Source organism: Phyllobates terribilis, unplaced genomic scaffold (genome assembly GCF_046119375.1).
Source record: "Phyllobates terribilis strain yellow unplaced genomic scaffold, ASM4611937v1 Scaffold_2__4_contigs__length_985480577, whole genome shotgun sequence".
NCBI classification, from domain to species: domain Eukaryota; kingdom Metazoa; phylum Chordata; class Amphibia; order Anura; family Dendrobatidae; genus Phyllobates; species Phyllobates terribilis.
Genome location: NW_027362762.1, coordinates 63,251,972 through 63,264,983, shown reverse-complemented (window position 1 = coordinate 63,264,983; position 13,012 = coordinate 63,251,972). Strand labels below are relative to the sequence as shown.

At 43.8% G+C, this 13,012-nt stretch overlaps 1 protein-coding gene across 3 annotated transcripts in view; it reads left to right on the top strand.

Moving 5' to 3' along the window:
• NOX4 (NADPH oxidase 4) overlaps positions 1–13,012 on the top strand; it is a 310,955-nt gene that overhangs the window by 28,096 nt on the left and 269,847 nt on the right. For 2 of the 3 annotated variants that reach the window (XM_073662050.1, XM_073662052.1), the window contains exon 3: positions 10,779–10,889. In XM_073662050.1, coding sequence (XP_073518151.1) covers positions 10,779–10,889 — 111 coding nt within the window. The remainder of the gene's footprint in view (positions 1–10,778; positions 10,890–13,012) is intronic. The other variant, XM_073662051.1, reaches the window with a different exon arrangement.

The window sequence follows — 13,012 nt, the reverse complement described above, 5'->3', positions numbered from 1 at the left end:
TCAGCCCCCAGCTGAATACATAGCCTTTACTAGCTATTAAAATGGGGGACCCCCCAAAAAAAATGACGTGGGGTCCCCCCTAATTTAATAGCTAGCAAAGGCTAGGCAGACAGCTGGGGGCTGATATTAATAGCCCAGGAAGGGAGCCATGAATATTGGCCCCCTCCCAGGCTAGAAACACCAGCCGTCAGCCGCCCCAGAAATGGCGCATTCATAGGATGCGCCAATTCTGGCACTTAGCCTCGCTCTTCCACGCTGCCCTGGTGCGGTGGCAGGGGGTAATAGGGTTGGGGTTGATGTCAGCTTATAATGCCAGCTGACATCAAGCCCAGGTTAGTAATGGAGAGGCGTCTATAAGACACCCCCATTACTAACCCCATAGTCAAAGTTAAAAAAAACACAAACACCCAGAATAAAGTCCTTTAATTGAAATAAAGACACAATCCTTTATTGTTCTAAATTAAACCATACTTACCGTCACGCCCATTCCAGCTGAAGCCAACGATCTCCTGCAATAAAAGTAAAATAATAAAGCAACCTCATCCTTACCTTTCCATGGTTCCCACGACAGCTTCAGCTCTGCTACATCGAGATGACAGGCTGGACCGCAGCAGAACGCTGCCATCCAGCCTGTCATCCCGCAGACACTGAGAAGCGCAGGCTTGCTTGCGCTGCTCAGCGTCTCTCTGTGACGACATCCAGATGAGCCGAGTTCATGTCCAATGAACTCGGCTCACCTCATGCACGTCACTGACAGCGTGGGAAAATTCTCACGCTGAAGCGCTGATTGCAGGAGAATTTTCCCACGCTGTCAGTGACGTGCAGGAGGTGAGCCGAGTTCATTGGACATGAACTCGGCTCATCTGGATGTCGTCACAGAGAGACGCTGAGCAGCGCAAGCAAGCCTGCGCTTCTCAGTGTCTGCGGGATGACAGACTGGATGGCAGCGTTCTGCTGCGGTCCAGCCTGTCATCTCGATGTAGCAGAGCTGAAGCTGTCGTGGGAACCATGGAAAGGTAAGGATGAGGTTGGTTTATTATTTTTCTTTTATTGCAGAAGATCGTTGGTTTCAGCTGGAATGGGTGTGATGGTAAGTATGGTTTAATTTAGAACAATAAAGAATTGTGTCTTTATTTCAATTAAAGGACTTTATTCTGGGTGTTGTGTTTTTTTTAAATACTTTACTAGAAATTCATGGCGGTCATGTCTAATACTGGCGTGACCCCATGAATTTTGGGCTTGGGGCCAGCTGATAATACCAAGCTGGCCCTAACCCCTTTATTACCCAGTGAGCCACCGCACCAGGGCCCTGGATGAGTTGGGTACAGCGCCAGAAGATGGCGCTTCTATGAACGCGCCATTTTCTGGGGCGGCTGCGGACTGCAATTTGCAGCGGGTGGGGCCCAGAAAGCTTGGGCCTCCCTGCGCTGCAGATTCCAGCCCCCAGCTGCCTAGTTGTACCTGGCTGGACACAAAAACAGGGCGAAGCCCCACGTACTTTTTTTTTAATTATTTCATGAAATTCATGAAATAATTAAGAAAAAAAGGGCTTCCCTATATTGTTGTGTCCGGCCAGGTACAAATAGGCAGCTGGTGGTTGGGGGCAGCCCGTTCCTGCCTGCTGTACCTGGCTGGACACAAATATAGTGCGAAGCCCCACTTCAATTTTTTTAAATTATTTCAGGAAATTCATGAAATAATTTAAAAAAAATTGACGTGGGGCTTCGCCCTGTTTTTGTGTCCAGCCAGGTACAACTAGGCAGCTGGGGGCTGGAATCCGCAGCGCAGGGAGGCCCAAGCTTTCTGGGCCACCCCCGCTGCAAATTGCAGTCCGCAGCCACCCCGGAAAATGGCGCGTTCATAGAAGCGCCATCTTCTGGCGCTGTACCCAACTCATCCAGGGCCCTGATGCGGTGGCTCACTGGGTAATAAAGGGGTTAGGGCCAGCTTGGCATTATCAGCTGGCCCTAAGCCCGAAATTCATGGGGTCACGCCAATATTAGACATGACCACCATGAATTTCTAGTAAAGTATTTAAAAAAAAACACAAACACCCAGAATAAAGTCCTTTAATTGAAATAAACACACAATTCTTTATTGTTCTAAATTAAACCATACTTACCATCACGCCCATTCCAGCTGAAGCCAACGATCTCCTGAAATAAAAGAAAAATAATAAAGCAACATCATCCTTACCTTTCCATGGTTCCCATGACAGCTTCAGCTCTGCTACATCGAGATGACAGGCTGGACCGCAGCAGAACGCTGCCATCCAGCCTGTCATCCCGCAGACACTGAGAAGCGCAGGCTTGCTTGCGCTCCACAGTGTCTCTCTGTGAGGGCATCCAGATGAGCCGAGTTAATGTCCAATGAACTCGGCTCACCTCATGCACGTCACTGACAGCGTGGGAAAATTCTCCTGCACTCAGCGCTTCAGCGTGGGAGAATTCTCACGCTGAAGCGCTGAGTGCAGGAGAATTCTCCCACGCTGTCAGTGACGTGCAGGAGGTGAGCTGAGTTCATTGGACATGAGCTCACCTTATGCACGTCACTGACAGCGTGGGAAAATTCTCCTGCACTCAGCGCTTCAGCGTGAGAATTTTCCCACGCTGTCAGTGACGTGCATGAGGTGAGCCGAGTTCATTGGACATGAACTCGGCTCATCTGGATGTCGTCACAGAGAGACGCTGAGCAGCGCAAGCAAGCCTGCGCTTCTCAGTGTCTGCGGGATGAGAGGCTGGATGGCAGCGTTCTGCTGCGGTCCAGCCTGTCATCTCGATGTAGCAGAGCTGAAGCTGTCGTGGGAACCATGGAAAGGTAAGGATGAGGTTGCTTTATTATTTTTCTTTTATTGCAGGAGATCGTTGGCTTCAGCTGGAATGGGCGTGACGGTAAGTATGGTTTAATTTAGAACAATAAAGGATTGTGTCTTTATTTCAATTAAAGGACTTTATTCTGGGTGTTTGTGTTTTTTTTAACTTTGACTATGGGGTTAGTAATGGGGGTGTCTTATAGACGCCTCTCCATTACTAACCTGGGCTTGATGTCAGCTGGCATTATAAGCGGACATCAACCCCAACCCTATTACCCCCTGCCACCGCACCAGGGCAGCGTGGAAGAGCGAGGCTAAGTGCCAGAATTGGCGCATCCTATGAATGCGCCATTTCTGGGGCGGCTGACGGCTGGTGTTTCTAGCCTGGGAGGGGGCCAATATTCATGGCTCCCTTCCTGGGCTATTAATATCAGCCCCCAGCTGTCTGCCTAGCCTTTGCTAGCTATTAAATTAGGGGGGACCCCACGTCATTTTTTTTGGGGGGTCACCCATTTTAATAGCTAGTAAAGGCTATGTATTCAGCTGGGGGCTGATATTAGTAGCCTGGGAAGCTCCGTGGGTATTACCCCCTTCCCAGGTCTCAAACATCTGCCCCAGCCGTCTGCTTAACCTCCGCTAGAGCCTAAAATTAAGGGGAACCCCACGCCAATTTTTTTAATAATAAATCCTTTATTTTAATACTAAATGACAAGTACAGTAAGCAGCACTTTCACTGTACTTCGTATATATGTGGCTGACATGTTTCTATCTATCTAATCTATGTGTGAAGCTCTATTCTTTCGGTTCTAAATTGTCGGGTACCGGTGTATGCCGCTGCTGAATTGCCGGCTTTTCATGTTTCACTGTTGGCACTGTTCCCATCGATTTGGGCAATCACTGTAATGCCACAACCACCATGGCTGTGGCATTACAGTGAGTGGCAGACAATCCCTGCATGATTGGTGCTCTAAATAGTGCCAGACATGCAGGACACGCTTTTGGTGCACGAACAGTTATCGAACATAACCTCGAACAGCCGAATTTTTTGCAAATCGTTCAGGTTCGTGGAACAACTCGAACACCGCCCAAAACAGCTCGAATTTGAGGTTGGCGAACAGTTCTAGTCGAACACCGCTCATCTCTACTCATAACATAGTCCATCTCAGTGGCTCGCCGACATGTTACACATAATATCCCAGAGCCTTTCTAGTGACAGACATGCCCACTTGGCTCCAGACACAGCATTCAGCAAGGTAACAATATCAATGTCCACATCAAGCAGCGTTTTTACCTTTGCCGGGTCCTAACTGCTTCAGTCAACTCGGTTCTGCCACAGCTGTGGCTTTAAGGCTTCCCAGATGGGGCCTCCGGGCCACGTACCTTCAAAGGCTACTGGTACCTGAAACACAGGGGGATCCAGCCTCTGCCTTCCAGGCTAGTGGAGTCCCACACAGGGACCAGGCCTCTCGCCCTCCAAGGCTACTGGTATCTCCAACACAGGGGGATCCAGCCTCTGCCTTCCAGGCTTCACCAGGCCTCTCTCTCTAGGCCTCACCAGGCCACTCTTTCTTTCTCTCCCTGTTTCAAAACTACCAGGGTTTATATATCCTTTTGTGCACACAGGACCTGTGATGATGTCACAGTCACGTGATCAGTCACCTGAGGGGGAGGTAAATGGTCAGCTAGAGCATACCCCCTGGACATTCTAGCAATGCAGCAAGCCGCTGCATATAATTACACGTGCTTTTCACTAAATTAGAATATCATCAAAAAGTTAATTTATTTCAGTTCTTCAATACAAAAAGTGAAACTCATATATAGTCATTACAAACAGAGTATTTCTGTTAATGTTGATGATTATGGCTTACAGCCAATGAAAACAAAAAAGTCATTATCTCAGTAAATTTGAATAATTAGCAAAAAAACCCCTGCAAAGGCTTCCTAAGCATTTAAAAAGGTCCCTTAGTCTGTTTCAGTAGGCTCCACAATCATGGGGAAGACTGCTGACTTGACAGATGTCCAGAAGGCAGTCATTGACACACTCCACAAGGTCCCAGAGTCTGGAGGAAGAGTGGAGAGGCCACAATCCAAGCTGCTTGAGGTCTAGTGTGAAGTTTCCACCATCAGTGATGGTTTGGGGAGCCATGTCATCTGCTGGTGTAGGTACACTGTGTTTTATCAAGACCAAAGTCAGCGCAGCCGTCTACCAGGACATTTTAGAGCAATTCATGCTTCCCTCTGCCGACAAGCTTTTTGGAGATGGAAATGTAATTTTCCAGAAGGACTTGGCACCTGTCCACACTGCCTAAAGTACCAATACCTGGTTTATAAACAACAGTATCACTGTGCTTGATTGGCCAGCAAACTCGCCTGACCTTAACCCCATAGAGAATCTATGGGGTATTGTCAAGAGGAAGATGAGAGACCCCAGACCCAACAATGCAGACGAGCTGAAGGCTGCTATCGAAGCAACCTGGGCTTCCATAACACCTCAGCAGTGCCACAGGCTGATCGCCTCCATGCCACATTGCCGCATTGATGCAAAAGGAGCCCCGACCAAGTATTGAGGGCGTTTACCGAACATACATTTCAGTAGGACAACATTTTGAATTTTAAAATCATTTTTCTAGCTGCTGTTATAAAGTATTCTAATTTACTGAGATAATGACCTTTGTGTTTTCATTGGCTGTAATCCATAATCATCAACATTTACAGAAATAAACACTTGAAATAGATCACTCTGTTTGTAATGACTCTATATAATATAGGAGTTTCACTTTTTGTATTGAAGAACTGAAATAAATTAACTTTTTGATGATATTCTAATTTAGTGAGAAGCACGTGTGTGTGTGTAATATATACAGTATGTGTGTAAATAAGTATAAATTTGTGTTACTTTTTCAGAATTCATATTACTGGATAGAAGTCATCTGTAATCGTCTATAATCCAAGTACTTATAGGTATATTTCTTTCCTCAGAATAGGGGATAATTACTAGATCAGTAGGAATCTACTCAAATCCGTACTGATTGCCAGAATTGGGGATTCCTGTTTGAATGTAGAAGCCATCCATTCATTCTCTATGGAACTTCAGAAGATAGCCAAGTGACTTTCTATAGTCATGATTGTTTGTGACTACGTATAGTCATAGGGATTGAGCCAACAGTCAGGATTGACACTTAAAAGCATTACGCAGCTTGCAATGTATTGTAATCTGTGCAAGCAGCAAATCAAAAGCGATTAAAAATTTTAATTAACACTAAATACTGAAATGTTTTTTTCACATTATTGTATGCAATGCAGTAAAACTACCAGATTTTTTCGGATTATAAGACACACACTTTTTTCGCCAAAATTTCAGGGAAAAATGGGGGTGCATCTTATAATCCGAATGTAGCCACCGGATGTGGTGGAGCGGGGTCCCAGGTTCGCTGCTGCAGGGAGCTAGCTGCGGCGGCTGCAATAGTGGGGCGATACTGCGGGCTGCTAAGAAGGGGTGTTCGGCGTAGCGGGGTCTCTGGCAACATTTTGTGAAAGCCCGGAGCCCCTGCACTTTCCATGGTTTTCAATGTGGTGGATTTCGACGATGCGGGGGAGATCTCCATCTCCGGTGGCCATTTTCCCTAACACGCCTTCCTTACCAGCCTGAGACCCACAGCAGCGCCCCACTTCTGTGTCTGCCGTTGCCATCATCTTCCTGCAGCAGCGACCCTGCCTCCTGGGACCCCGCTCCACCAGCCGCCACCCCCGGTAAGCTACCGTAAAAGCGTACTATAAGACACACCACCATTTTATTAAAAAAAAATTTTTTTTCCTATTTTACTCCCCAAAATTTGGGATGCATCTTAAAATCCAGTGTGCGTTACAGTCCTCAAAATACGATACATGGGGAATACAGAACCCATCTGGATTTTCGGGGGTAGCAATTGTACGGTTGTCACCTAAACAGATGGGACAACCCCTTTAACGGAGGAAGGATTGTGAATGACAAGAGGAATGTGCTCAGCAATGAGAACAGTTGTTGCCCAGGGGCCCTCTGCTGTCTGTGGCCCTTTTGTACCATCCTTCTTCCGATTTGTAAAAGACAAATATTTATTAGATTTTTTTTTTCTAGTCGGAGGAAGTCTTGTGCACCCCATAAACCAGTCACCACAATTTCAGCATACATCACTTTTATACTTTTATTTTTCTTAATGACCCCTTGTCGGAGCGCTGAGCAGGAGGCTCCAGCAGTTTCTGATTATAGACCCAAGTCTTGCTGAAACCAATGACTGTGTTATTAGCAGGTGTCGTCACGGAAGGACACACATGGCTGTGCTGCGAAGTAGGGATGGTATATTAGATAGAGTTGGCTTTAGGTGGGATCAATATTGTATATATAGCCGGCTTTGTTATCTGAATTGTGTTTTTAGTTTTTTAGAATTGTTTTGTGGTGGAAACTCGCTATAATGTTCACCTTTTGTATCACCGCTTTGCATTTCCCACAACACCTCTGAAATTGGCCACTGTTGGCAGGTACATTAAGGACCATTATGGTGAGCACATGGATAAAGGACCATCAGCATATATAGGTGGGTGCATGCAGAGACATTACATAGAGCAGTTCAAGATAAAGCGATTTATATGGATGTGATCTGTAAATCTAAGATTATTATTATTATTATTATTATTTTATTTATATCGTGCCATTGATTCCATTGAGCTGTACATAAGAAGAGGTTACATACAGAACACAGATATCACTTACAGTAAATGACTAACCATGATAGACTGGTACAGAGGGAAGAGGACCCTGCCCTTGCAGGCTTACATTCTACAGGAATGGGGCAGGAAACAGTAGGTTGAGGGGTTGCAGTAGCTCCGGTGTTGTTGAGGCGGTAGCAAGCAAGATCAAGGCAGGCTGTAAGCTTGTTTTGAAGAGATGGTTTTCAGGTTTTGTCTGAAGGATCCAAATGTGATGGATAATCGGACGTGTTGGGGCACAGAATTCCATAGGATGGGGGATATTAGGGAGAAATCTTGGAGGCAATTGGGTGATGAACGAATAAGTGTGGAGGAGAGAAGGAGGTCATGGGAGGACCGGAGGTTACGTGAGGGAATATATTGGGAGATTAGTTCAGAGATGTACGGAAGAGAGAGGTTATGGATGGCTTTGTAGGTCAGTGTTAGTAGTTTGAATTGGATACGATGGGCAATTGGCAGTGAAGAGATTTGCAAAGGGGGGTAGCAGAGGAGTAGCGAGGCCAGAGATGAACTACTTGCGCAGCAGAGTTAAGGACGAACTGGAGGGGTGTGAGAGTGTTAGCAGGTAGGCCACAGAGGAGGATGTTGCAGTAGTTGAGGTGGGAGATGATGAGGGCGTGCACAAGCAGTTTAGTAGATTGAGGGTTGAGGAAGGGATGGATTCTGGAAATATTTTTGAGCTGGAGGCGACAAGTGGTGGCGAGAGCTTGGATGTGGGGCTTGAAGGACAGGGCAGAGTCGAGGGTTACTCCGAGGCAGCGGATTGCCAGTACAGGGGAAAGTGTGATGTCACCCAAATTGACACCCAAAAGATAAAGCACATACTGTATCACATCTGTTGAGTCCACTCTATAGACTTTATCTCATTTTATAGATGATGTGATACATAGACAATCTGCAAATCAGTTTATTTATAAATGATGTTGTCTTACACCCGAAAAATCTCTCTATAGTGCCGGCCACAAGATATTTCCCTCCTATGCAACTTACTATCCACTTCCTGTTGTCAAGTCTAATCCATGGATTACAAAAAGTGGAGGTGGGGCTTTGTCTCTTACAAGAAGTGGGGGTGGTCCTTTATCTCTCTACAAGAATTTGGGGCAGTCCTTTGTCTCTCTACGGGAAGTTAGGGTGGGTCTTTGTCTCTCTACAGGAAGTGAGGGTGGGTCTTTGTCTCTCTACAGGAAGTGAGGGTGGTCCTTATTTTGCTCCTGGAAGTGGTGGCAGTCTTTTATATCTATCTTGGAAGTGAGGGTGGCCATTTTGTCTCTACTGGAAGTGGGGGCAGGTCTTTATCTTTCTATAGGAAATGGAGGCAGCTCATTGTCTCTCTACAGGAAATGGTGGCGAGTCTTTGTCTCTCTGCTTGTCTGTATGTCAAGATGCATACAGGCATAATAGAGATATGGCCTTTCAGTTGGAGGAAAGAAATTCATTGACAATATCAAGCTCAATGCTGGAACATAAGGGAAAGGAAATTCCAGCACCCATAGTACTGGTAAAACACTGTTCAAGGAGATCCATTCGCTAAAAAAATTAAAGAGCAAAAGAATTGGGTGTGACAGATTCTTCTTCAGTCTAATACATCCAGGAACTGTCACATAGACATGAGTGGTCAATAAAATCATCAGTTGAGGGACTACATTTAACATAGTCTACTGTATATTAGGGAGATACTGATACTGTCTTTGACACAAGTGTGCATTATGTGTATTATTTTCCAGCAAAAGAAAAAGATCTTGAATTACAAGTATTAGTGTTCACTTGAGAAGTCTTTACACCCCCTAATACCTTCTTGAAATTAGAATCTGTTGACAACCAGGGAATGACATCCCGCTTTAGCGTGCATGATATTCACAGGATCCGTGCATTTATTCTTCGAGGAGGGACAAAAAACCACATTCCACCATATTAGTTTTGACAAACTCACATTCTCAAACATAATTAAACTCCGGAAGGAGAAGATTCGTTAAAAGTTAAAAATTGCTCCTCAAATTCTCTTTGACTGGAGACATGTAAAGCTCATGAGCAAGACTTGTTTGTGTCTCGGGAAGATATCAAAGAGCAAAGTTGATGTCAGCCTCCATAATTTATGTTTTCTCCTGTCTTGCCATCGTTATGTAATCTTGAGAACATTCAACAAGTGAATGGGCTTCATGTTACTGTCATGTAGAATACTAGCTTCATTTGAGTCCACCTTTCCTCAAATTGTGTTAATGACTTACAATTTATTATGATACAAATTCAATTATTTATCGAAGAATGCTAGCAAGCCCTCCGACAGGCTGAAATTCCCACCACAACCAGAAGGCAGCTGCCCTGGTTCTCATAGTAATCTAAATACCCCACTGCATGTATAGAAATATATAGCATACCTATCACCCTACGGAACATTGCAAAGTCAGGTGTTTTTTTTTTTTTTTTTTTTTAAATCTGGTCATCTCACAAAACTTATCTCGGTATACATTGAGCCAAAAGAAAAGGTAAAGAAGGACCCTTACATTGGACAGAGGAGTAATCCAACAGAGCCCGGAAATTTGGCTCGTAGACCTTGAGAGCCTCTAAAAGAGGAATTTATAACCAGGACTAAAGTGGCCAATTTTCGCTCTCCTTTTATCCCAGAATTTTTATTTAATGCAACCAACATGCTAATTTTTATGGTCTTTAGCAAGGGGGCACTGCTCACAAGATTCTTTGGGGGCATCTCTTTAGGCTGTTCTACATAATTACCCTCTGAGCGATTGATGAAATACTCAAAATAAGAGCAAAAACAGGTCATTTTTGGTCCTCTTCAAGACCATATATGAATAAGATGGGGATCCCAGTAAAACTAAAATTGCATCAATACTTGAGGAGTGGGAACATAACCTATAGCTTCCATTATTTGTTAGGAAGGTCTGGTACTTGATCATTATCCGTTGTAGAAAATATAGGTAATGTAATCTTTGGTCTTGTCCTACTAGTAATTTTGCAATATCTAGTCGAATTTCTTAGACATTTGAAGATCACTCAATACTAAATTTTCAATGATTTTGTAAAGCCAAGAGGATAAGTGAGGAAGGATACATTCCATTTCAAAAATGGTCATAGTCAAAGCTATGACCAAGTAGAGCTACCGATAATGCTCACCAATGAACAACCATTGACTAGTTGTCTAATATTGTTGATATATTAATTGACATATTGTCTACACTTCACCCTGACGCTTGTTGTGTTTGTCCAGTTAGGATTGTGTATAAGCAGAGCTTCAGCCTCCGTCCTCAACTTCAACTGCAGCTTGGTTCTGTTGCCGATGTGCCGGACTCTTCTGGCTCTGGTCCGTAGATCTAAAAAGGTAAGTACACATCTCTTCTACATTTTTCTTCATAGAGATGCCATATTGTTTTTGTTGGATGAGTAGATGCTTTGTATTTCTAGTTACTGTAACCAGTCCATGACCCTATGTCTTGTGCTTCACATTGGAGTTATGCAATTCCATCAGGGTTTCTAGTATTTTTGACAGCAATATCAATAGTAGTAAACCCCAGTATAAGCCAAATACATCCACTAATTATCTCTATTTGTCCTAAAACTGGTTCCACAAGGCTGTCATGGCTCGTAAATACTCAATAGAATAATGTGTTTTTGATCAACAAGGCTGCACCAAAAAGTTATGGGCGAGTTGAGGATGAGCCAACACTTGGGCAACTGTAAAGGGTTATTTACCAAAAGCCGTGTGAATAGTTGATAGTTTGCTGATTGTTTGGAGTCCGAACACTGTAATACCCAGCAATCCAAAGAATCGGGCTCTGAAATGTCCATTGAGAGATGACTGAGCAAGTGCTCCATTCATTGTTCCATTTATTCTCTATGGGACTGCCTGAGAAAGCTGAGAGCTGTACTCGCTTTTCTCTGGCAGTTACCTTGCTAATGAATGGAGTGGATGCCTAGCATGCTCATCTCCGCTCCATTCAAGACAGGGCTGCAGGGTTCAACAACCTCTTTCTCAGGATCGTTGGGGGTCCCCTGTCCAATGGATAGGGCATAACTTGTTTTTTTTTTGGAATAAACCTTTAAGTTTCACTCTTAAAAGCTAGGGCTCCATGGCATCCTTTAAGTACTTGGGCCAAAATCCTTGAGACCATTGCAAGTTGGCCATGACTTTTTGTTATAAAAAGAGAAGTTTGTATAAATGTCATGGTAATGCCACGATTTTTTTTACGACTAACAGATGACCAAAAGACACCATGGTGTCCTAGCCTAAATCACAGGAGCAATATGAAGCTTCTGTGCCCCAACAGAATAATAATAAATAGTAATAAAGGTGATCTTAACTACCTATTGCGGTTTATAGCACCCATGTCAAATTATGTGGTGGAAGGGTCCCTGTAGCAACCCCAGATCCTCCCAGTATCATCCACATAGTAATCCCAGGTTCAATTCACAATGCTACAGCCTGGAGATTGCCAAACTATTTATCCTCATAACTGGCGACTTCGAGGCAAAACTTTAATACTAATGTTCCAAAATTTGGCTTGGTGGGTTCTCTTTTCATGATGAAGATGAAATGACATGTGAGTTGTAAAATTATGGCATTTAAGAGGTTGAAAATGGGGGAAGGTATCTCTTCCAAAGTTCATCGACCACCCATACAAAATGATTGCAGGTTGTCGATGACATTATCATGGCATCTATAGGGGGTGGGGAGGCTACAGAAGTCCTTTTGTGTCCGCCATGTTTGTACACCAAAAAGCTCAGTCTGTGACTGAGAATTTTCTAATACTCTGGAGTACTACAATAATGTAATATGTTACATATATGATAATACAGTGTATTGTCCAAGCGATAAAGTAATCACAGGTTCAAGTACCTTAGCGAAGCAATAAAAAAAAAAAAAGTGTTTTAAAAATTAGAAAATATAAGTGTCCATGTCCCACACCCTACTTCTCCCTGAATAAATAATGAAATAAAATCTAAAAGATAAGAAAAAAGAAACATATTTGATATTCAAACTAATTTGTAGCTAAATATTATAACTAAATATTGTAATATCAATCACATATGGTGAATGCTGAAACAATAAAAAGACGAAATAACAGAAACGCTGTTCTTTTGTTCACTTTGCATTCCACAAAGATTTTAAAAAGAAACCAAGTCATATGGACCCCAAAATGGTAGTGATAAACACTGCAGCTTGTACCGCGAAAAACTATCCCTGATACTGCTTTGAACATTGTAAACATTTTGGCACAACATGAGACTGCGCTAGAATTTTGCGATTTTTGCTGGTCTGAAGCCATTTTCTCCCAGCTCCGTCAAAGTGGGCAAAGTTGGGGCGCGACAGCAGGGTGGCATCCCCACTCGTCAAATGCATGATGAGCAACGGCATTCCTTACTCCAGTCCTCTGAATCATTAATCAATTTCTTATGTACAAGAAAAATGGACCCATTATTTTGATCAGACTCGGATTAGACTTT